This window comes from Sprattus sprattus, assembly GCF_963457725.1.
Source record: "Sprattus sprattus genome assembly, chromosome: 12".
Classification (NCBI taxonomy): domain Eukaryota; kingdom Metazoa; phylum Chordata; class Actinopteri; order Clupeiformes; family Clupeidae; genus Sprattus; species Sprattus sprattus.
Window position 1 is genome coordinate 24,818,975 of NC_137910.1, and position 25,681 is coordinate 24,844,655.

General features: G+C 44.0%; 2 protein-coding genes across 4 annotated transcripts in view; both read right to left on the reverse strand.

Moving 5' to 3' along the window:
* The window catches only part of mymx (myomixer), a 40,043-nt gene extending 18,278 nt beyond the window's left edge, over positions 1–21,765 (reverse strand). The window contains exons 1-15 of one of the 3 annotated variants that reach the window (XM_080848499.1): positions 20,954–21,765; positions 19,576–19,659; positions 17,165–17,326; positions 12,520–12,666; positions 11,447–11,638; positions 10,902–10,985; positions 10,596–10,714; positions 10,064–10,178; positions 9,889–9,966; positions 9,623–9,738; positions 6,395–6,551; positions 1,978–2,087; positions 1,625–1,739; positions 637–789; positions 59–208 (exon numbers count right to left, since the gene is read on the reverse strand). In XM_080848499.1, coding sequence (XP_080704625.1) covers positions 59–208; positions 637–789; positions 1,625–1,739; positions 1,978–2,087; positions 6,395–6,551; positions 9,623–9,738; positions 9,889–9,966; positions 10,064–10,178; positions 10,596–10,714; positions 10,902–10,985; positions 11,447–11,638; positions 12,520–12,666; positions 17,165–17,326; positions 19,576–19,659; positions 20,954–21,574 — 2,403 coding nt within the window. In that variant the 5' untranslated portion in view covers positions 21,575–21,765. Of the gene's footprint in view, positions 1–58; positions 209–636; positions 790–1,624; positions 1,740–1,977; positions 2,088–6,394; positions 6,552–9,622; positions 9,739–9,888; positions 9,967–10,063; positions 10,179–10,595; positions 10,715–10,901; positions 10,989–11,446; positions 11,639–12,519; positions 12,667–17,164; positions 17,327–19,575; positions 19,660–20,953 lie in introns of all 3 variants that reach the window. The other 2 variants (XM_080848500.1, XM_080848498.1) reach the window with 2 other exon arrangements.
* A 3-nt stretch (positions 21,766–21,768) lies between these two features.
* LOC308373089 (protein myomixer-like) lies at positions 21,769–22,015 on the reverse strand (the record flags this gene model as incomplete). The annotated part of the gene is made up of 1 exon (XM_080848501.1): positions 21,769–22,015. One exon carries the CDS (start codon positions 22,013–22,015, stop codon positions 21,788–21,790), a length of 228 nt encoding a protein of 75 aa, XP_080704627.1. The 3' UTR covers positions 21,769–21,787.
* Between the last annotated feature and the right edge of the window lie 3,666 nt (positions 22,016–25,681).

The window sequence follows — 25,681 nt, forward strand, 5'->3', positions numbered from 1 at the left end:
TGAGGCGAGCACCGATGCTGTCACTGTGAGCCTGATGAGTGTTAATGAGAGGGCTAACCCTGAAGTTGAGATCCTCTGAGGCCTGCAGGACCACCACGTTCCTCTGATGCTGCTTCTTCAGCTGCTCCCACAGGACCTCCAGCTGGCCCAGGAACTCTTCAATTTTTGCACTCCCTGGATGGTGGGCTTTCACCAGGCCATGGCCCTCCTGCAGGTCATGGGGGAACTTTGTTAAGCGTTGAGTATTTGGAACAGCTTTACTTGAAGATACCCTGACGGAACAGCTAACTGCTAGCCAAACAAGATATTCAAAACCAGAAATCTGGATCATCACTCACTAGCATAATACCAGAAATCTTTCAGAACAGAATTTTACTTAAACTACAGTATTTCGGAATAACCTTGACCTAAGGGCGTCACATAATAAATTCTACTATCATCGTGCATGGCTTTATTATATCATCTACCTAGCCTTCCTACTGGATAGGCCACTGGATAGGCTATTAGATGACTGATCTTTATGAAGGTTGCTTTCTGAGAAACACAGTGTTGTGGACAGAGTGTCATAGTAACAGGTTGTTATTGACAAACAGGAAGCGCTGCCTTAGGCCAGAGAGAGCTTCCTGTGTTCAGTACCTTCTTGACCAGCTCTATCCTGGCTCTGTTGCTCAGGATGTCCTGCTCCAGGACCGCCTGACACCTCTTGGCCGCCTCGAAGCTGGAGTTTGAGCCCACTGTGTAACAGATCTGCGTTGCCGTGGCGACGTTGTCCTTCAGCCAGGACAGGGTCTGTTGGGTTTTATTTTTTTTGTTTGGAAGACAGACAGCAGGAGAGGAAGAATGAAAGAAGGAAAAGAGCAGAATGAGATGTGACATTCCACAAAAGAGCAGGGGTGTGTGTGTGTGTATATGTGGAGGGACTGAAGAGACAGAACAGTCAGTGGGAAGGGGTGAAAGATCCTCTGCCAATAGCAGTAGGGATCCAGTCAAATCTACTGGGGCCTGGCTTATGAGTGGGCCTGGCTGCAGTCTAGACCCAGACATGCTTGCTGCTGGAGATGGAGGCAGCCCAGGACAATTCCTGGAAGTCTGACGGGTGAAGGACTCCGGGCCAGTGGTGGTGTCACATTCTCTCTGTTTCACACGTAAACACACACGTAAACACACACACACACACACACACACACACACACACACACACACACACACACACACACACACACACACACACACACACACACACACACACACACACACACACACACACACGCACAAACACACACACACACACACCCACCCAAGCAGTTATGCAGTGTCTAATTAAGACAGGGACATGGTCTTGTGTTCCTACTTCATGTCGTGACCTCACCCCACAGGCATCGGCTCCAGCCTCTTTCACTGGCTGACAGCAGAGACCAAGAGTAGTACTCCCAGGGGACCCTGCATCTTTGATCATCTCCCTTTTATTCCCTCTCTCTATCCCTCTCTCCCTGTCTGTCTCTCTCTTTCCGCCTCCTTCTGAAAGGAGGACTGGCCGTGAGGACGAGGGAGCGCAGGTGGGGTCAGTGTTGCGTAACGGTTGTGTAGCGCTGGCGTAATGGAGGAGGAAAAGGGAAATAGGCACCTTGTCTGCGGACACGGTAAATTTCTGGAGCTGCGTGTGGAGCTGTGGGTGGTCCCCTCTTGTCCCGGTCGCCGCCACCACCGCAACCCGCATTTCGTCAGCCCTCGGCTTCCTGCTGCCAGAAAGAGGAGGAGAAAAAAGAGGAAAACAATGCAACCCATTTAGCGTTTGGCTCACGACTGCCTTCTCCATCAAGAGACGAGGGTGTGGGTGTGGTTGGGGGTGGAGGTGGAGGTGGAGGTGGAGGTGGAGGTGGAGGTGGAGGTGGAGGTGGAGGTGGAGGTGGAGTTGGAGGTGGAGGTTGGGTAGACATGGGAGGACAGAGTCAGGCCAGGGGTAAAGCGGGAGGTCACCTTTCAGCCTCTGTCTGAGGTCGCTGGATGACTTCACTTGCTCCGGTGTTCTGGCTGCTCTCGTCCAGGCTGCTCGTCGGTGCTCTGGTGGACGCAGGTTCTCTCCCACCCTGTGGGGAAAAAAAACAAAACAGAAACAGACATGAACCTCAGCTCAGCTCAGCTGCAGCACAGAACCACAGACACGTGTGATGACACGTCAGGGGCAACAGGAGTCATCAGCATGACTACAACGTCCTGTCGTCATCTGCGGTCACTGAAATAGGGGAAATTCGGCAAGTTCATTTCGTAACGTTTGGCCCATCCTCAACAGAAATGTGCCGTTGCCATGGCGCCACTAGAGTGAATGTCACATTGTGTTTTTTTTTTTTTTAAAGAGACTAGACGTCATGGACACACTCCCTCAAAAAAGCTCAACTGTTTTTTTAATGTCTTCATCTGTCCCTACTGTTACAGCAACCCCCAGAAGTTTACAGCCAGCGCTGCAGGGAAAAGCCAACACAGGAAAGAACTTTTCATTCCTCCGTCCATATGCTGCACCCTACGGTATAACCACCCTCTAAGACAAGCCTCCCCAACCAGGAGAGCATTCTTCACTCACATTTATATGAACAGATCACATAAATGTGTCTCCCTGAGCAAACAAATGAAGATGTTATGAAAATGACACTTGGTATTTCTATGGAAAACACAGATCTGGAAAGGAAAGTGGGATGAGGGTCTGTCGGTTTGGCGACCACAGGCTTGGCACGTGAGCTTGGGACCCGTATCAACGACTAAACACTGCTTTCATTTGTACTTCTGCTCGAACAAGCAGGGAAGGTCTGTGGGGGTTTGACATTTGCGGTGTGATTTATACACCCTGTATGCACCGCAACATCTGCACCCCCCCTCTCCGTCCCTCAAACAGGGCTGCCTCACAAATACTCCACTTTTCCACCCACACAGCTCCATGGCTGCAGTCTCTCTCTCTCTGTTATATTGTGTGTGTGGGTGTGAATGTGTGTGTATGAGTGAATGAGTGTGTGGTACTCTGTGTGTGTGTGTGTGTGTGTGTGTGTGTGTGTGTGTAGGGGAGGTGGTGACAGGCGTGAGTTCAATCCTAAACCCAAGCTGTGAAAGGCCCCCAGCTCAACCCCTCTGGCCTGCTCCCCTTTAACGAGCTCTCAGGTGGGGTAAGAGAGAGTGGAGCCAAGGCCCTCTTCCGTGTCAGGGCTCCCAGGGAGTGTGCCTCGGATGCAGGGCAGGCAGCCCCGACTTTCCCCTGGCAGGTGGCGAGTGATTCCCCATCCTCCACTCCTCAACTGCAGCCGACACACCTCACTGGGCTAGAGAGCGGAGGCTACACACAAACGCACACGTGTACACTCATACACACACACAATAATGAGTGTATGCTATGAGTGAGTGTGTGTGTGTGTGTGTGTGTGTGTGTGTGTGTGTGTGTGTGTGTGTGTGTGTGTGTGTGTGTGTGTGTGTGTGTGTGTGTGTGTGTGTGTGTGTGTGTGTGTGTGTGTGTGTGTGTTTGTTTGTGTGTGTGTGTGTGTGTGTGTGTGTGTGTGTGTGTGTGTGTGTGTGTGTGTGTGTTTGTGTGTGGGTGTGTTTGTGTGTGTGTGTGAGGGTGATTGTGTTTGTGTTTGAGTGTGTGAGTCTTTCGGGATGGGGGCTAAGGAAACATTAAATTTAAGAGGGTTTAATAGACCTTAAAAACATGCCTGTCAACGAAGGGCATGGTTTCAATCACACAAAGGCACGTTGCACGTTATCAGCGCTGCTAACGGATTTCAATGCTAAGAATAACAAAAGCTCTGCCCAATTAAGTCTGCAGGCTCGATAAGCATCGGTGACGTCTCCTCTCACTCACGTCTTGCTGCTCTGCGCCTCAGGCCACACCAAACAACTTCAGAAGTTTATCTGCGGCCCCCCCGAGCTTTTCCTTTTCCGGCAGACCGAAAAAAAAACGAAAATTAGACAAAGATTTATGTCACTTGGGGCAGAAAGTACAGCCCACTGAATGACTTCCTGCCTAAATGAATGCCCCCCCCCCCCCACAACCCCCCTCATCATTAGCTGTTTCCCTTTGTTCTTCAACCCTCACCTTAAATCTCTTTTTCAATTGGAAGATTTATGTCCTGCTTCTCCTTGTCCTCCTAACTGCAGCCGCACTTGTCTGATGTATTGGCGTGGAGTCAGATGTGATCACTAATCAACATGTAAATCTATCACTGTGGAAGCTAAGCATCTGATTGCTTTTACAGACTAGTGAAAAGAATATGAGCACGTATATATCACCAGTTGAGTGGATGGGATCATCCTGCCATCCTTACATTTAGAGCCTAGAGTACGTCATCACCTGCAAACATACACACAGCCACACATGCACAGCAAAGTTGACCTCCTCCATCAGCAAGAATCAGTTCCAATGGTTCAACCACCTGCAAACGGCTAAATCCGTTTTTTTTTTTAAACTTGTGTATGTGCATGCATGTGTGTGTGTGTGCATGTGTGTGTGTGTGCATGGATGTGTGTGTGCATGTGTGTGAGAGAGACAGAGACAAAGAGAGAGAGAGACAGAGGGAGAGAGAGGAAGAAAAGAAGCGTGTGTCCCAAGTCAACATCCAGCAGCTGCATCACCTCAATCCATCCACCCCTCCTAATGAGCCATAATCAATTCAGTGCTCCCAGAGGCAAAGTGAGTGCCTGTTTCTTTTACTGCTGGGCTTGTGGCTTTTGCCTGGCACCACACCGCACTGCACCGCACCGCACCGGGCCTGTGGGCTCGGCCTGCGCTTTTTTCCTCACGCTCTCTTATTAAACTCTCCATAAAGAGTAATGAGCACAACTCCCACGCATCTTGCACTCAGGTAACCCCCCGGCTGCCAAGCGCTGGCTGACACAAGTGCCCATTGTTGTGAACCAGCGGGCAAGCGCAAAGGAGCCGACGGTGCCAGGCCGCAGGGTGAGACAAACACCTGAGATATTCCACCGCGACACTGATGTCACATTGCCACAGCTGCTGCAACACACAGCAACACAGCCAGGCTCAGCGAGGAAGCCAGACGCAAGGCTAGCGGTTGACATAGAGAGGGAGCGAGAGTGGGAGAGAGAGAAGAAAGGGAAAGAGAGTGGAAAGAATGGATGTGACTCCTCTGCCAGAGAACAGAGACCTGGCGAGGGCGGGGTGCCAGAACACAGGGTCATCTGGAGGGGATGGTTGGAGCGGCCTTCGCCAGGCACAGCAGGGAGACTGCCTCTCTACGCACAGCCTCGCTTTGGGCACGGACAAGACAAACATCTAAAAAGCACTTACAGGCTATATGAACGACCTGACTGGTAGCTTTTAAATCCAGTGTTTAGCAAAGCCTTTTTTTTTCTTTTTGGAGAAGAAAGCTTGCCTTTAGAAAGTCATTTTAAACATATGGTCCATAAATGCCTCACCTAGGCAGAAAAAACATATACACCACTGAAGATGAAAAGTCAGCTCTGCAATGTGAGGACCAACCTGGTAAGCAGAATGCCAGAGCACCCATCCAACACTAATGACGCCTCATACCTTTCCCTATTCATAAGGTACTAAACTGATGTGTGTTCATTAATGCAGTTGAAAAAGCCTGTGCAGATGTTATTCAAACCATAATGTCAGAGGATATGAAAACTATTAAGGTTTAGCTGTTTAAAAAGAGCCCTGGGTTCGCGTTTAGTTTGAGGAAAGGGCTGTTTGTTCTGGCGTACAGTTTGGCCACATGGGTCATGCCATGACTTAACGTTCCTCCTCATGGAAACGTCTAGAATTAGACCGCCAGGGTAAACAACACCTCAGAAATCTCTTCCTGCGAGCAGTGTGTATAGGGTGGGGCGCAAGGCCAACTCCTCAGTGGAAGATAGAGAAGAGGATGTGAGGTAGGAAAAGAAACCAACTGACACAGACGCCAGACTGTTCCCTGTCCCAGGTCTCTCCCCATGAGCTGTATGAGTCTGAGCTCCCTAATCAGGTGAGCGGTGTTTGAGACGGGCTGTTGGAGAGTGTATGGACCACGGCCGTGTGGCAGAATGCCCCTCTGTGGGGTAGAGATTAGCTGACACATGGGCAAAACCGGATGTTTACACACACATGTTCAAAGGAGTTCTTGTCCTGCCTGAGTAATTTCAAACACCTTGAGAGAGAAAGATAGACAGAATATAGCTTTGCAGATCAAGGTGTGTTAGCTCAAACATGAGGTTAGTGTTTTGGCTTTTTGCTGCTCACACATCTTGAATCAATCGTGACTCAGTCGTCTCGGACGAGGAAACAAACAGCCAAGTTGTGTCTACTGAGAGAAGAAGTGGTGTGGGGGGTGGGGGGGCAGGAACTCGCACCCAGAGAGAAAGAGAGTCACATATTCAGTCGCATGTCCGTGGTAAATACCAAGCTACTGACCGCACATCCCTTGAGCCGGTTCTGCTCCTCTTTCACCTCCTTTCCCATGAGCCTGTGCGGCGGCGTTCCCACGCTGCACTGGGGCTCTTTGGACGGAGTCGCCGGGTCACTGTCTTCCCTGGCGAATTGGGATCTGGGGGGGGCTGGCTTCTCGCTCCTGTGAAGGGGGAATTTAGGGGTCAGTTAAACCTGTCATCTCGACATCTAACTCACAGGCAAGGGGACACACAAAGCCCTTGATTGATTTTGAACTCTGACCCTTATAAACATTCTCACATTGCCCGCGGTGTCTGTGTATGTACAAAGACAGAAAATAGCCACGAAAGGTTCCCGCTACAAAAGTGATGTCATTGGATCCTGATCTAAACATAGCACAGAGATGCATGATGTTAAAAAGGTTCACGGCTAAATAAATGTCTAAATCATGTCAGACAGGCACACGGTAAACATAGATGCTTTGAGAACAGAGAGGAATTTTAAAACACTGGATCATTTTTGGACATAGGGGGAAAAAAACAACACTGTCAATAAAGAAGGATAAAACGAGTTTTGAAAGTTCAACTAACATTATGACACAGACAATCATTCAGTGTTTACCTGGCTGCACCTCTAGCCTCCATTTACAAATGACTGCTTTCAGCGTGAGTATTATTTTCACTGGGAATCGGTCAACTGAATACGGGTTAAATGATCCAACTTGAACAACAGCTGCTCTTATGTTGTGGCTATCAACCAGTAAGTGCTGAGCACAGACCATACACTAATAATCCAAATGTCATTTATAATTTCTTTTACATTCATTTACAACACAATAAACAAACTGTCTGCGGGTGACTTACCAGCCTGTCTGAATACGTTGTACATGCCAAGTGTTAACAGAATTATCATTATCAGACCCTTGGAGACCTTTACCTAAAGTCAAAGTTTCTGTATGAGTTAATGCATGTAAAGTGCATACTGTGTTGGAATTCTAATGTAAATGCATGTCATATTCAGTTTCAACACTTGGCTAGATGCTATGGCAACATTACTTTGTATTGTAAGCAAACTGTTTTCCTAAAAAAAGTGCTCTGTGGTCTTTGCGCTCAACTGGAAAAACTCTGAATTAATACATTCAGAGAATAATCAGAGAAATTCAAAACAAATGTTTGAAATAAAGTCAAAAGTTGAGTATTTGAGAAAGGACTTCATGAGACTCTCATTAATAAGATCCCACCACAATGTTTTTTTAGGGGCAAGATTTCACAATTTCCAGTCAAAGACCAATCTTGTGATTGTACACAGAAGGACTGCAAGTGCAGAAAGACCTCTCTAATTATATAAATATATAATATATATATTTTTAAACCAAAACATGTGTTTAAAGGCACCCAGTGCAACATTAGGGCATCAAAATAGAAATATTCTGGATAAGACAATCTTTATGATATTGACATTTACTTCCCAATATTAGCACATTTGCATCATTATTTGATACTTTAAGCGTTAAAAAGAGCGCTAAAACTAGCCGCAAGAGCGTAGCTCTTTATTTATTGGTGCCACCAATAAATAAAGCAGGATTCCAGTCAATGGAAAAATGGCCTCTCCCCACCGGCCATTGTTGTTGTATACGATTTTCTATCAGTTCTCACCACACAACGACGTCTCATCTTTGCTCCTTGAATGTTGATATGTAATGGTATGCAGTTATTGAAACTTACTACACTGTAAATAAAAAATGATTGACATAACTTAAAACTTTAAGGCAACATGCTGCATTTAGATTTTTGCGTTTTCCCAACAATTTACTGTGTGTTGTACCAACTACAATATCACTGTTGTACCAACTACAATATCACTGTTGTACCAACTACAATATCACTGTTGTCCTTATTAATAATATTCAGTTCTCTTGATAGACACAACTTTAAATTCCTCATTCTGCCAACGAAAATTTTTTCGTTTAGTGAATGATGTTGTTCAGAGTACTACAAAAACATAATTGAGAATAAATAAATAATATTTACTGTGCTCTCACTAAGAGCATTCCAGTGGGACTCAGAGACTACCAATTTTGGCTGGAGGATCGACTTACGCCAAATCTTACACGCACCCTCTCAAGGTCGACTCTTTAAGCAGTCAGGATGGCCGAGCAGTTTACATCGTGTGAGGATCGAACTCACGACCTATAGCTTATGAGAGTGACGCGCTACCTACTGCACCAACCAGGTTCTGATATAAATCGAAAGGTCATCCTACTACGTTACAAAGGGTGCCTTTTTCGTGCTCAGCTCGCTTGATTAATAAATTGAGTTTGAGTTTAAAATAATGTTTTAACTTTACATCAAATTTCACCCTTCGTTTAGCTAACGTTAGTTACAATCAGGGGACAAACAAGCTAGCTAGCTATTTAACATTCGTACATTAGTTGCCCTTATACCTTGGATGCGTTCGCGCACTTTTCTATGTACTCTCTTCTGTCTTCTATTTTCCACCTGTTCATTCCGTAGCTACTTCAGTTGTGACGCTCAGTCGCACGACGCCAAATTGAGATGAAAGCCCCTTAGAGAGATCTGTGTAACCCCGTGCATGTTGACATATCAGTAGGCTGTATTTGTTGGTCTAACATGCATTTCTGCATACATTTACAGTATTTACATTTCCTTGTAAATAGGTCTAACATGCATTTCTGCATACATTTACAGTATTTACATTTCCTTGTCTTTATAACTAATAATTTCAACTATACTGAACAAACCATACCACCTTTATTCTAATGAAGCATTTTAAATTCAGCTTATTCTCTAAAGCATGTTGACACATCAGTAGGCTGCATTTTGTTGGTCTAACATGCATTTCTGCATACATTTGCAGTATTAACATTTCCTTGTCTTTATAACTAATAATTTCAACTATACTGAACAAACCGTAGTTGGATTTTTTACAGTGTACATGTAAAAAAGACTAGAAATTGAATGTTTATTTTTCGAGTCTCAAGCCTATAAAGTTGCACTGGGTGCCTTTAACTTTGAGCACACATTTAATTAATACTTGAACCTAGTTTCTGTACCTTCATTGCCTGATGGTGCACTGGACTAGAGAGGATCAGTTACACGTTCAGACACACAGAGGAAAAGAACACAGCCCATCTGGTTCTGAAGAAACTCATAGCATTCTCACTGGAGGATGAAATGATTTATGTCCTAACAGGGACACTGTAGGTGTTGGACATCACCATGCAAACTGTACCTGACAGCCTTTTGGAGCAGGGCCCAGCAGTCTTTCACCTCTCCCTGCTTCTGGGTGACTCTAGCTGCCAAGGAAGGGTGGAGGTTTGACAGCTGAGAGACAGTCACATCAAGCATCTGGTGGAAGGGGATATGCAGGCACAGGTGAAGTCATTGGCAGTGGAGTACAGAAACACAACAGAATTCATTTAGAACATTTCAGAGGACATTTTGCAGGTTGCAAAAACAACCTGTTACACAAAGTGAAAGCTGAACCTTTCGACTCACCATAATCTGACTGGCAATATCTCGAATCTCTCCATCTCCACCGCTTGCTAGAGAAGGACTTGCAGAAATGTTTCTCCGCTAAGGAATGCACGTTAAAAAAGTTACTAAATCATTTCCAGGCATGTAATATGTTTTTCAAAATCTGTAATATAAAAAAAATGGCCAACTGAATTACCATGTTATTGATGGCACACATAATGTTATCTGCCTGTTGGTAAAAGGAGGAGACTTCAAGGGCAAGCTGCAGGTTTTCATGAACATCCTTGAGGAGAGCCTGGACCTTCAGCCACCTAAATACAGGGGTGAGTGATGAGCTGTGCTGTGACCTAAAGTAACACTATGGGGTTTCTGGAGCCGCCAGGTAGGTGGCTTATAAGGGGTTTATTACTAGCATCTATGTTAAAGTGTGTTATAACAAGCTTGCTAACATCGCTAACGAGATGTCTTGCTAGCGGCTAAACTTAGCGATACCTGTTGAAATTTGCTTACTTTGTTTATGACAAACTAGCGAGTCAACAACTTCCCTAACACAGTCAAACTTTAAGCAAGTGCAACACGAGAAAAAGCAAGACAGCAAATAAGTTACTGAATAGTCCAGCAGAAAGTAGCCCCCTACCTTGCGGCTCCAGAAACGCCATAGTGTTACTTTAACATAGCCTAGATATGACTGCATACCATGTGTTTCATTAAGGACTTTCATTACTAACATTTTATTAACGTGCTTCTTCCGAGTAGAGATGTTCTTTCCCTCAGTCTTGCCTTGTTTCTCCAACTTCAGTGCCAAGTGATTGATTTCCTCATGGAGACTGTGATACAACTGCTCATCCTTGAAAGGAGTTTGCATACACAAAGCCGTATCATTGCAGAGAATCGATTTCATGGCCAGTTAGCAACTCATGCTAAAAACATTCTCGCCAAAAAGCCCAAGACCACCAGTGGAAAGGCCCTTTCCGCTTCCTCTCAGACAGTGTGTGTGTGTGTGTGTGTGTGTGTGTGTGTTTCGAAGCTCTCACCTGTTTCAAATCTAAGATCCTCCTTGTCAGCTGCATTTTGTCAATGTTCTCCCCGAGGAGATTGGCCAGCGACTGCTCCTCTTCCTGCTGACACGTACAGAAAGTGGATGCTTAACAGCTTCCCGTTGTTCTAACAAACCTTTGTTTTTCTTTAAGCCCTGCTACTGTTGTTCTAAATTAGCCTGACTACCATGAGACAATGAAAAACAGATAGATCTCGTTAAACAACATTATCTACTTTGAATTTAATTCTGGGACACATGTTTCACAGCCATGGTTCACAAAATACGAGAATGTGATTAAATAGAGGGAAGCAGGCCCCAGTGGCATTTACAGACAAAAGGAACCAGATTCCTTCATGACACATATACTTCTCAGTGCCAGAGAACAGACATTTGATGTGTGCCTTGTTGTCCCACCACAGGACATCTTACAGCAAGCAGGGGAGGATTGGAGCAAGCCAGTGAGAATAGTAAAGTTGGGTCAGGCTGTGAGAGGGATTCAACACAGGAACACAGCGATGGGGAGAGAACCTTGGAGCCTACCTTGTCCTTGATCCAGGCCTCCAGACGGTCCACTTTCCTGTTGAACTCATGCAGGTTCCTGGCTCCCCCCAGAGCTTTGGTCTGATTGGCTGCCGTCTGCTTCAGCGTCTGCCACTGGTCCCTCACTTGACTCAGCTGCTTCTTCACCAGGTCTGAGGTAGGGTTTGTCTTACACATCAACTGTTCACCCATCTGTCCAAAGAGAGTTGACAAGTTCATGAGTAAATGAATTGACAGACTAGTGTATAAGAGTATTTGAGTAGGACTAGAGAGTATTTTTGGTGTGTTGTATGACATTTTTAGCCTGTAAATACTGCAAACCTGACCCTCACTGTTGAGTTGTCAATTACTTCACACAACTTTTTTTGTCAAAATAGGAGTCATAGGGTCACATTTTTCGCTGTTACCACCAAGTGAATATAGTGAAACAATAGACAGAGGGAGTTTCTAGATCCCCGGAGAAAGCGCTGCAGAGGGTCATGTTAACAAGACAGATGCTGGCAGTCCTCCACCTCCCCTCACACACTCAGAGCAAAGTTCCGGTGTGACCCTCACAAATGCCCCGAGTCAGGGGAGGTTAATTATTACCAATGTACCATTTCCAAACAACCTCTCCAGAGACTGCAAGAATAAACAGTGTCCTAGTGATGGAGTCTGGCTGGGAGAGAGCCTTCTCAGTCTTTCGTTCTCTTTCTCCCTCCCCTCCCCTTTTTGCTCTCTAGTTTGCCCTCTGCACCTCTCGTGTGGAGATTGCGCAAGGGACAGCAGATCTGGTCTGAAACGCACTGAAAACTCTAATCCCTCTGCAGAGGAGAGCACAAACTCATCAAGTATCCTGGAAGCAGGTGGTCCGTGCGGCAGAATAAACATTACGTGATGATCACTTTGACATTCTGATCAAGGCTTACACTATGGAGGAACCCCCAGGACGCACTGAAATCTGCCTATTTCAATACAAGGGACTGTCTCATGTTCTTGCTGTGGCATGATCCCTTAAGGTGAATTCAGCTCCAGTGACCACTTGCTAAGGATGGGACATACAATGCATAATACCTGTACTAATACCTTCTCACCTGGTTCAGCTGAATGAGGGTATTCTCAAAGTCCTTGAGGTCTCTTTGGAGGGTTTGAGACACCTCTTCCCAGTCTGTGAGGGGGGATCTTTGGATGTTACACCCGTCCTTCAGGTCCCTCAGCTTCCCTTTCATCCACGCTTCAGCCTGCAGGCAAACCAAATGCAGAACTCAGTACAAGGCAGCGTTATTAAGGTGTAATGAACTCAGTACAAGGCAGCGTTATTAAGGTGGAATGAACTCAGTACAAGGCAGCGTTATTAAGGTGTAATGAACTCAGTACAAGGCAGCGTTATTAAGGTGGAATGAACTCAGTACAAGGCAGCGTTATTAAGGTGTAATGAACTCAGTACAAGGCAGCGTTATTAAGGTGGAATGAACTCAGTACAAGGCAGCGTTATTAAGGTGGAATGAACTCAGTACAAGGCAGCGTTATTAAGGTGTAATGAACTCAGTACAAGGCAGCGTTATTAAGGTGTAATGAACTCAGTACAAGGCAGCGTTATTAAGGTGGAATGAATCTGGCTGGTGGCTGGTAGATGCTGGTGAGACTGACGCCACTCAGCAACAGCAAAGCTTTTGTTCATTTGTATATACTATAATCATACACGTAATCATGAATATTAATCTCTCCGATGTTTAGTCTCTTCGCTCCCGGTTGGGAGCACGGCAGGGTCTGCCTGGTGCCTTTTTTTGTTTGATTGTTTAATCTCTTTCTAGGAAACGCAAAGTACTGTTCTTATTCATATCTGTATTCACACAAGTCCTTCAGTGGAAGCTCTGTTAAAGCATGTGTTGGATTTCTCTGTTAACTTCTGCCATACCACTCTCCTCCAGCTTCTGGACGTGCTTCCCATTTTCCCTCTGTGGACTGCTCACTGGAAACATTATATTACCCAAACAGTTTAGGTAAAGCCTTGCTAGAGACTGTGAGCTGAGACTACAAACCCACATCACTGGTGTGTATGCGTGTGTGTGTGTGTGTGTGTGTGTGTGTGTGTGTGTGTGTGTGTGTGTGTGTGTGTGTGTGTGTGTGTGTGTGTGTGTGTGATTGAAGTTGTCTCCATTGCCACGGAGGGCCAGAGTATGTCATTTCTCTGTATATATGGAGCAACACTTCAGAAATGCACCACAGAGGTTACCTTTTTTTCCACTGTCATGTTATCCAAAGCAGAGGTTTCTTTTGGCAAGTCTGCAAAGATCGTTGCATAAGTCTTTAAAACAGCCCTTTTCTGGCTCCATCCGCATGGTGTGAATCGAAAACAGGTGGCAAGACTCTGGAGGGTCGGTACGTGTTTATTTGGTATGAATACAATGTCACTTGTCTGTAGAGATAGAAGCCCACCCAAGTGAAATGTCTGAGAGAGCCGCACAATTGCAGTTTTACATCAAGCAACCATTCTAGCCTGTAAATAGTACGATATCCCTAAATGAAAAATTCCTGTTGCTTTAGGCAATGGGACAGAACAGGGAATATTGTTTTGATTTTTTTTTTTGTGGTGAAGAAAATTCATTCCCCGTCCTTAAATCTGATCTGTTTTTTTTGCCTAAAGGCCACAGTCGCAAGGCCAAATATTTTTGTCAGAAGTTAGTGTTCTTTCGGATGTACTGAGTCTAGGGAGCACAGTTCAACTTCTGACAAAAAAAAACCGTAGCATAGCTTGGCAACCACACTTGAGTTTTTGCATGAAATTAAAAAATGATGTCACCTCTCTAAAGAGAACAGTCATTAACTTTAATAGCTCCCTTGGGCCTTGAAGGTATTTCTGTTTTCAAAGCTTGAGAAAACATGGCCGTCCCTATCACATCACAGCAGTTCCCTAAGCGATGTGCTCTGCAAATAGTGTTGGGGAGTAACAGAATACATGTAACGGCATTACATATTTATATACAGTTAAAATTAAAATTGGTGGTAGTCAGAATACATTGATCACTTGAAGGGATTGCCTTTTAAATCCTCATGTGAAGTCTTTTCGCTCTAAAATTCTAATTCTCCCGTAATCTGCATTTCTCATTAACTAGCATCTCTCAAAATGACGCCAATCCACAACGAGAATATTGCCGCTCCACAGAGCTCTGTCACTGCCACAATCAATGCTTCTGTCACTCGCCAGGTGTCCTGCACCCATGAACAAACTTCTTGTTTTGTTATTCCAGCTTTTTGAGGTTTTGGTTCAGTCATAGCATGTTCAAATGAAGCAGCCAGCAACTGATGATGCAAATTTAAATGAAGAGCAAATCACCTGTTTATAGTCCTCATAGGCCTTATTACTACCGATCTTCCTTCCGAAGCCAGATGCCGAGCAATGAAGCAATGAAACCATTGAAACTGCACTGGCTGAGCTGTACAGGTTGAGGTGCATCTCTCAGGTGCATTCTTTCTCTTTCTTTCTCAGGTTATAATAACAGCCTAAATAAAAACCTCTAAAGTCTGTGTTGGGAATGTACAATCAGCTTATAATGTTGAGGGCCAATATATCCAGCCTGCACGTTTTTGGCCAGCCATGGGTCACATGGGTTCTTTGACACAAATGATGTTAAAGTTTCATGAGCATATGTCTGTTATAATTGGCAAATAATAATAACAATAAAAATAGTAACAATAGCAATAGCAATAGCAATAGCAATAGCAATAGCAATAGCAATAGCAATAGCAATAGCAATAGCAATAGCAATAGCAATAGCAATAGCAATAGCAATAACAATAACGATAATAATAATAGTAATACTAACTGTCTTTCTAACCATCTATCTATCCTTTGTTTTTTGTTTTTTTTTTGGTTGGGGGGTTGGTGTTGGTGTTGGTGGTGGGCCATACAACCTCAATGTCTGATATAACTGTTTCATCCACAGCTAATAAACTATTTTAATGCGTTACTCACCTTGAGCAATCTAACGGAATACATTAGAATTGACATTTTACGACTAACTAAACCAATTCTGTAATCTGTGGTGTTATGTATTTTAAAAGTAACTCTATCAACACTGTCTGGAAAAATGACATCATCCAGGAACTGAAATGCCTTTGTTTTCTTCCTTTTCCCACTGAAACAATGGTGTGTGTTTTTCAGAAATGCCATCATTTTTAGTCACCGGCAGCTGAACCACTCTCTCTCCTGGGGCATGTATTTGTTTTCATGCACAGTTCTCAGACTGCCTTTTATAAACTTTTTTTTTTTTTTTTGCTTTGAACATTACAGTTTGAGCATGGCCATTTGGGGGAAACAAATTCCAGGAACCCAACCAACCAAACCGTGTATAGGTATCAATTAACTAAACACAAATACTTTCTGTTGACCACACACACTATGATTTGGACTAGACACATAAGCCACTAAAACCGTCTTCACTCCTGCAATTCATCCCAGTCATTCATCTCTTTTTTGATATATAATTGAACTTTTGGAATGAAAAAGGAAGAAGACTACTTTACAGAATTATCCTCAAGTATTTCCACAGAGCAAGTTTATGAATGGTTATGTTAGGCTATGTGGCTGCCCTTCTTTCTCTCTCTCTCTCTTTCTCTGTCTCTGTCTCTCTCTCTCTCTCTGTCTGTCTCTTTCTGTCTGTCTCTCTCTGTCTCATTTTTGGAAATTAACATGTCTCCAGTTTGGTACAGCTCTTGCACAGCCATGCAACGCTGCAATAACACATATATCAAACTCTGCCACTGGACCACATCACCGCAAGGGTCCACCAGCGTGCCAGTGGCTGAAAAACGTGCAAAGTGTAAACACACTCCCTGAGACGGTTTCCGTAAAACACGCGCGGCTCTGTAAAAACCAATGGTGCTTCAGTTTATTAACACCAACAGTGAGTTATACATCCTCTCTGAACGCATACATCCCTGCAAAGTTATTTCCCCTACCGCTGTTATTCCAGCTCAATTATCTTGCGCTGGATTGGCTGGTGGGGCAGGCAGACTAAGGCCCCCGCCAGCTGGACCCAGTGGCCCAGAGCCGAACCCGCAGAAAAATGTCCATGTAGGTTGGAGCCCGCATGGCGATGAGATAACACAAGCGCTTGTGCTGCCTTGGTTGGTCTCCGCGGGCCAAAGGCGTGAAGGGATGAAGCCAAACAATGATCTCATCCTCAAATAATTGCTCCTCTTGTGACTATTCCCCTTCCCCTCCCTCTGTTCTCGACCGCCTGCCTGCCCTGCCTGCCTGCCTGCTCTCATGCACTGTAACCAAAAAGAACAGAGGCGGAAAAAAAAAAAAAAAGAAGGATAATCTTTTTACAAGGTCAAAGGACAGGAGTAGTCTGTTTCCATGTTCATCGGTCTTGTGTGTTTGCATGTGTGTGTGTTTGTGTGTTTTGTTTCCATAGCCAAGCCCTGGTCAACTTCACACAAGACCCCATTGGACACAGAGCCAGGAGTCTCATCATGCTAAAATAATGAGCGCTAAACACAAAGGCCTGGCTGGAAGAACTTCCCCTTGTTCTTTTTTTAATTTTATTTTCCACTAAGTCTTTGTTGCAGTGCAAATTTTGGAACAAATAGACTCTGTGGCATGACAGAAATCAAATTCTTTAATGTACCATAGAGAGCACTGAGCTAACGCAATAGGAGGCAAATAGATTTGATTGAATGGTCGGTTTTGTTTTTTCAGTGTTTGAATAGAAGTAATTATAGTATGGGTACCTGAGATATCTCCTTGTTGAAGAGGGTATTGCACTGGGTGAAGCAGTGGTCGTTCTGGATCGCTGTGCTTTTTGAACCCTGTGGCGTGTCCTTGCTCTCGCTCGGAGGACTCTCCCGCTTTAGAAGGTCTCTTTTCGGCGACAGGGCCTTAAAGACTGGAGTCTGTGAGAACATCATAACAGGCACGATGAAGTCATCCAAACCAACCACTCAAGGCACATTAGAGACATCAATAAAAGGGGAATGTATACGTCTTGTGTTTCCTTTCTATCAGCGAGAGCCTTTGTGTTGCCTCAGTGAAGTCACATTGTGTGATGTGATGGACAGATATGGCAACAAACATTCAAACTTTCGAAAGCAAGACCTCCAGAATATTTGGGAAAGCAGGCCATGCCGGAGACATAGCCACAAACCACATGGCCAAAACAGAATCAGATTACGTCACTGATGACTAAGGTGTGCTAGCCTAGCCTAGCCTGCTGCGTAGCCTTGGTAAACCAACTACAGTATGTCACCAATGCTGAAGGGCGGAGTCCGAATCCAGGTGCATTGGGGTGATACAATATGTTTGCTCTGGCTTGAGTCACAATGTGAGAATCTGTGAAAAACTACCACAGCACTCATACATCATACATACTACCATGTATGTTTATAGGTTTCTTTAAGAAAAACTTGCTAAATAAAATTATAGATTACTAACCCCCATGCAACTATATCCACACACTGTATATTGTGTGGTGCATGTCCATTAAAATATGATAACAGACATGTACATGTATTTGTTGAAATAACTGTTTAAATCATGGAAATCCATTAAAAGTAGTAAGGCCTTTAGTAAGGACGTAGCAGAAAGGAGTAAAGACATACATTGTGTAGCCCCAAGCTTCAGACTGCTCTATCCCACAGCAGACAAAATAGTACTATCTGTGTCAGCCCTGGAATGTTAACCTGCCTATTAGTTAAATCCATTCAGAAAACAGAAAGCAATGTCAACCATTTGTTCATTACCTTAGGCTTCACTGTCGCCCGAAAGTGCACAGTCAGCACTATCCAATGGTAATGCGTCAGGGACAGATTAAAATGGCGCAGAGGAGTTGCAGTTATATGGTCTATTCAGCCAGGAAACATCTGGGAGAACAGAAGGCAACACGGCACCTCTCTGACTGTATCGCCTCTCACCTATCCGCAGAGAGACGCTCGTGCAGAAAATCTTCACTCATTTTGAACTAAATTATTATTATTACTCTGGGAGGGACACCACAGTGGAACAAATCACAATATTAATGTTTAATTGGCTTTGCTCCCCCTAAGAGAATAACACCTAGTGTTCTATGAGGCCTTATGTGTGTCCTGTCCTGTCCTCTACGCTCTGACTTCATGTTTTCCACACCAAGGAAACTAAACCCAGGCCCTCTGTGTCTGTTAGGGGCTGATGTAGGCTGGGAGGAGAAGTCCCCATTCCCTCCCTCGCTCGCTCGCTCGCTCCCTCGCCTGCTAACTGTTCCTCGGGATGACTCAAGACTTGGAGCAGCGACAGTGCATCCAGTTCCACTCCCTAGTCCGAATGGCCACGGCGTCACATAAATAAACACAGGGCCTCAGCGCTCAGACTTATTCGGACATCACCGATCGTACAGGTGGTCTTTCCGTCCAGTTTGCCTTTCCGTCTGAGGCTTTCAACCCATGCTGAATCTAAAACTGTTATAACAATGTCACCACCTCTTCCGCCTCCTGTATGTCCCATAAAACAATAAGCCTAAGCTTGGTGAATTGTGACTTTGACATCACATACTACATTCCAAAAGACCATTATCATATGTACATCTGGATCAAGCTAAGCATACACCACTCTTAAAGTCACTTATTTCATTCATCTTAGAGAGAAAATGTGTGTGTGTGTGTGTGTGTGTGTGTGTGTGTGTGTGTGTGTGTGTGTGTGTGTGTGTGTGTGTGTGTGTGTGTGTGTGTGTGTGTGTGTGTGTGTGTGTGTGTGTGTGCGTGCGTGCGTGCGTGCGTGTGTGTGTGTGTGTGTGTGTGTGTGCGTGTGTGTGTGTGTGTGTGTGTGTGTGTGTGTGTGTGTGTGTGTGGGAGAGAGAGAGAGACAGAGAGAACACTAACATGAGCATTCATTTCTCTCTAAGACTTTGAGCTTGACTCATGTCTCTCTACACTATGACATTTAGGTAGAGAACATCCAGTTTTACAGGGTTACAGCTTAAAAAGCAGCTAAGAATCATAAAAATCATTTGTGACTGAATGTTAGCATTGCATGCTACCTTTAAAAGAACCCTGTGAGAGTTCCACTGTGGTTGGAGCATGGATTCGATCATTCGATTAAATAATCTGGCAAAGGAGCAAAGAGTAACGTTCTATCTAATATTGGTGCCCTTAGGAATAGTTCAGAACGTCACCTGTTGAACACACTGGTATTTTCCTCTTGTTTCTCGAACACTGTAGTTCTGTTTATCTTCATCAGAATCTTTTCGAAGTAAAACCTAAGAAGAGAAAGACAACAAACTTAATTTTACAAAATGAGCGCAGGCTTGTCAATAAATGTAAAGGTATGCTCAGTGTCAAAATAAATGTCCCATCCCGTCACCCACGTTTAAAATTGTGTTATTCTTTATAGTCTATTTAAACATGTATTATGAAAGTCTAAGGATGATTAGTCAGTTGTAAAGAATTTGTTAACATTCATGTTACATAACTTGCACTATAATGAACAGAAATTCTTCTTGCAGCCGTTGACAGACTTGGATAATGAGCAGAAAAGATTGAGAATAACCTGATTAAGTCTTATGCAACTGCTGTCTTGCATACGTCGAGTTTGAATGGGATGATAATGAAAGACTCAGTAAACCGATATTTAAGTATTGACTTTTTTATATAGGTATCACTAAATTCTGCTTACGTGCAGAAAGCATGTTGTCCTTCTGTGGCATTTGTGTGTAATGTTAATGTTATACAATATACGGTTGTACAGAAAATGTATGACATCAACCACAGCCATCATAATAAGCCTTTTCGGAAAAGTGGATAAGCCTTCATTGCGAAATCGTCTGCTGTGTCATACGCCATGTGCAAAGCTATCAAAAGATATGCAGCTTATAAAAAAATCATACCAAAACAAACAATATTACAATCAGCAAACAATTCAGATGACACCATCAGTTTGTTCTCTAATTTGTACTGTCCTACTTTCGTTTATCCTTACTTATGGTAGCCGAACATAATTCAAATCGCTACCAAACACGATTCATGAGTGTCGTCAAAAAAACTGCCAATTCAAAATCCTGAAACGCCACCTGAAATCGTTGCATTTGGATATTTGCTTGTTCTGTCTCCCACCGTAAGTGACCGCACCATGTTTTAGCAATTAAACTGTATACACTATGATTTCAGCACAGGGCTCATTGTTTCCATTGGCCGGTGATTTATCTTTTGATTGCAATACATCTGTTGAGATTAATCTAGGCAGGAAACATTTGCTGTATGAGCGACCATGCTAAGGTTACATGCAGTCCCATCATATGTGCAACTATCTGTTAACAATGGCAACAGTGTGTAAACACAACATTTCAATTAAATTATTAAGAACAAATCTTCCGTTTTGTGTCCGTATAATGCCCACATCTCAAAGTCTTAAAAACGCAGTGAAGTTCATTCATGGAATTCCATTCATTTCATCATTTCTTTACCATAGTTGCCTAAATATAAGTTTTAAAGCTGTGATATGTAAACATGACTCATGAACACTCATATATTATATTGTCAAGTTGTGTTCAGTACCTTGAAATGAGAGCTGGGCTTATTCTCACAGCTCACTCCCACTATCCGAGGCAGTTGTGGGTTGGAAGTGGTGGTGATGTTGTTGTTATTGTTGTTGTTTTCTACCTGGGGGTTGAATCTCAGCCGTGGGATGCCTAGTCCCTGGTCTGCCTGGGGTGCGTTGCCCTCTGTGCTGCTGGAGATAGTAATCTTCCGGATGGATCTGGAGGCAGCTGAGGTTGGGGAGATGGCGTTTCTGTTCATGTGGTCCTCCTCAGCCATGCTCGGTTGCTGATGTTTGCCCGGGATTACCTGACTTGTTGTTGTTGTTGTTGTTGTCATTTGTAGTGAAGTTGTTGTGGATGATGAAGATGATGTTGTTGTTGTTGTTGTTGATGATGATGATGAGGATGATGATGATGATGGTGGCTGTGGCACTAGCCGTGGGTTCCCAGAGCGCACTTGGGCTCGTCCCAGGAAAAGAGACACATGGTCGTTGAGATTGTGCTGCAGCTTGCAGTTGTCCAGAGCCTGGCTCGGCAAGTAGCTCTCTGTGAATTCCGGGCACTTTGATACGGATGGCACAGAGAGCTTGGTCCCGATGGTAAATGGCTGGATTTTCCTTACAAAACTTTCAGACATGGTTCCCCCTCAAATAAGCGCTTCTTTATATGTAGACAATTATTTTGGGGGATAAAAATCAAAACTACAGAGGTAATCATAACAGAGCAGTACACTCACTTTCCTCCTCTCTCCCTTCTAATATTTTAGGCAAAAAAAGAAAATAGAAAACCAAGAGAGAGAGAGAGAGAGAGAGAGAGAGGAAGGTAGATGAGTTGTGTCCAAAACGAAAACTCAGTTGTCCTGCTTCTTGTGCATGTTGAGAATGCAGAGCACGCAGGAGAGGATGGCTTCCCGGGACTCCTGCGAGCGCACCCGGTCCCAGATGTGACGCAGCGCTGTGCCGAGGTGGGACACAGCCGTGGAGAGGCTTCTGCGGAGGAACTGCGCCGCCGAGCCGGCTAATTTGCTACTGAGAAGCCTGATAACCAGGGAGCGCAGGAGGAGGAAAACGGCTGGCATGCTGCCTGGCTTCACTGCTTAGAGAGAGAGAGAGAGAGAGAGAGAAAGAGAGAGAGAGGGAGAGAGAAAGCGAGAGAGAGAGGGAGGGAGGGAGAGCGAGAGAGAGGGAGTGAGATAGAGAGAGAGAGAGGGAGGGAGGGCGAGAAGAAAAAAAAAAGATGGGAGGAAAAAAAAAAGAGCGTGGTGGAAGGAGGAGGTTTCGTGAATGAGGGATGAAGTCACCAGGGCTCTCTGTCTGTCAGAGCATGTGCAGAGCACTCTGGGAGCGGGGAGGAGGTTGTAAAGTCTGGCTGTCAAAACTTCCTCCCTGAACAAGAACACAGGGGCTGGAGGAGATAAGAGAGAGAGTGGCAGAGACAGTGAGAGACCCTGCAGTGACCCCCTCAATCACAGGGCCTCTATAAAGTGAGGTAATGCTCTCAGACAAAAACAGCTTGAAAAGAAGAACACACCGTGCGGATCTCACCTCAGTTGTTTCGGATGTCCTCTGAATGGTGCTTGTCGGTAAAATGGTCAAAGAAGCAGCATGTTCAGTGATGTTGTTTTTTTCACAGATTCAGAAACTCAAAAAATATCACAGCCCTCTAGAGCAATGTTATCTACACTGCCTTAAGAAAAAAAGGTCCCTACATGACTGTTAGCTTCTTTCATCCGAAGCTTCAAACTAAGTCTCCCTCGTCGATGTAGCCGTAGGATCAGGAGGAAAATAAAAACCCTTCCACGTGAGGAGCCCGTGAGGTTTAGCAGCGCTCTGGGATGCAGCTTGTTTCAGAGTGAGAGACCCTTCTCCCCAGCCTTCTCCCCAGCCTCTGCCCACCACAAACAGCTGTCAGCTACTGGCTCAGGAACAGTTGTCGCCGAGCGTCCTAGGGGCCAAATGCACAAGCTAAGCCTGTAACACATGCAGCTTCAGGAGAGAAAGCTTGCTTACCCGGGCAAATGTGTTGTGAGTGTAAGTCTGACCTTAGACCTAGAGATGGCAATGATGGACTTGTGCGGTGCTGAGCAGAGGGGGGGTCAGACGGGAAAGTGTTGAAGAGGAAGGAACAGCAGAGAAAACGACACGACACAGAGCTGCCACCAGACCGGAGAGGTCTTGCCCTAAAAAGGAGCCAAGGCTTCCCCAAGAGTGCATTTACTGGGGCTGTTGCTACCCTTTGACCTCAGCTGAACACCTGGTGACGGTATATTGAGTTTTAACAAGAGGTGGCTGGTTGTAAATCTGCTCTGGTGGGAAAATAGGGAGAGGAAAAGAATAGAAAAGGTTAAAAAAGAAGAAGACTTTATTTTAACATATTTAGATTTTGTGTTTTGTTCATCACGAGAAGATTCAAGTAACATTCAAGTGTTTTAATTTTTTTTCTATTTTGGAAAAAAGTACATCTGGACCGATTAAGTTGTAAACAAAATCTTTCCCCTGAAAATAAAATATTTGAGTGAGTGACAAAACCAAAAGATCACTGGTAAAAATCTTTCCTTCTGTACATACCTAAACAGTGGGCTTTTGGTAATTGCCTAGACCTCTCTGGCGACATGCTTTTATCTGACTACAGATCAGTCAGCAGCAGGGCACATGGCTCAGTCTTGGTTAAGACATGGTTAATGACGTTGTTAAAAAAGAAGCTCTAGTTTCATGATGAAGTCATCCAGGCAAGACTTTTAATGTGTTGCAGCTTGAAATTAGAGATAAATCCTGTATGTAACGATAGGGTGGGGAGTGTGTGTGTGTGTGTGTAGGGGGTGGGGGGTGGGGTGTAAAAAAGGAGGGAGGGTGTGGGGTGGGACACGGGTGGGGCTTGAAAGAGGTTTTTTTTTACCAGACATGTGGCCTGAAGTGACTGTCCTGCAGCAAAGGCTTCACATGAGTTCAGATGTGAAAATATATTATATTGACCATTATAGTCAGACAGACTCAAAAGGACAGAGTGTACCCTTACAGAGGTTTGCACATGTGTGCACACGTGCACACACACACACACACACACACACACACATTTTGTATCTTGGGAGACTAATTAGCGGATTATTTTTCTTGGAGAACAGCACCTGATATGTCCCATCACGCAGTTGGGGGGAGCCAGTCTAGACTTTTATCTGTTGGAAGGTCTGCCCACAACATTTTTATTTAATGAGTGAACAGGCATCAATTCAAAGATAAAGCTTGAATTTAGTGGAATTTAGCAAGTAGCTTAGTTGATTTCATGTGCTGTAGAATTTCTGTTTCAAACAATATTATTCTATCCAAACTAAACACTCAAAATAGCAATCTAGAAAAGTGCCTTTAAACAAACACACACATACAGAAACCCTGGTAAATAACCATCAAGGCAACATCAAAGACTATGCTTTCTCAGAGATTGTATCTAACCTTTAAGGAAATTAGAAGGCCATTACATATTAAAACAAATATGAACTGGGGATTACATTAATTATCTGATGTAACTGTTACCACAAGTAAGCGTTTGGACAAGTTAAAAACTCACCACACTGTAAAAACATTAGATATGTCTGCTCTAGACATGGTAAGATGTGAGTTCAAAGGAGGAAAAGTTAAAATGCCTGATAATGCTTGATAATGCCTGTTCACAACCTACTGTATATGCACTTAACTGTGCCCTTAATTATAACAGCTCTTTAAATGCCATTGATGGTCTTTTCATTCTTATATTATTTATTTATTATTTTATTCTTATTATGTCTCTAACCTTTCTCACCCTCTTCTTCCCACCCTGAAAAACTAAAAAGGTGGACACTCTTTGTGTTGAATGTTAAGGGAAGAGTCTGAGAGGCAAATTGTTGTTTGCTTACTAAGACCCTGTCACGCTTGATTTGAACCAGGTGTGATGTGAAGCCAGAGGCAAATGAGGCCATTGCTACCCCTGCCTTTTATTCTCCTGGCTCTCCTCGGCCATAAGTATCTGGTAAAACAGTCTTTTCAAGGGCCTGCAGGAGTGTCAAACATGATCTTCTAAGCCATTGGAAACTCTATGGTAATCGTTCAATAATTAGATAAAGGCAGCCATATGGTGTTAGTGGAAAACATTAAAACATTCTTTGCATATTATATGAATGCAACCACATGACATGTAATAATCTCACAAGCTAATAAAAAGTTTTTTGCCAGCAGATTTTAGTCATGATCTAATAAAGCCTGTGTAATTTTAATGTTTAGTGACCACGCTTCTAATTAAAGTCTTTTTACACTTCAGCTGAAGAATTTTTGTGTAAAGCGCTTTACATCTTTAGTGTTGATATTCGTGACTTTAGATGGTTTTAGACAGTCGCCATTGCAGCAAGCTGTAGCATGCATGATATCATACCCTCCCTAGATGAGCATTAAAGGCAGACAGCACAAACCCCAGGACTGGATGGCAGGAAATGGGCTCAGATATACTTTACTAGGGACACTAAATACACCACAGCCATGCGTAGAGAAGAACTGATGGTGTCTTTATAGCATAGCCTCATGAAAGAGGATTGTGGTGATAGTGGTGGTTGGAACACAGTTTTCATTTCTTAGTTATCAGCATTGGTTTTCTTTTTATTTGTTTTAATTTAACTCTTTTGCTTCCCCTTTGGTTTGACATTTATAGTGTTCTAAGGCAGTAATTATTTAATGAGCAGTTTTGTTAACATGTGTTGTGTGCAAGTTTTACCAAACAGTAT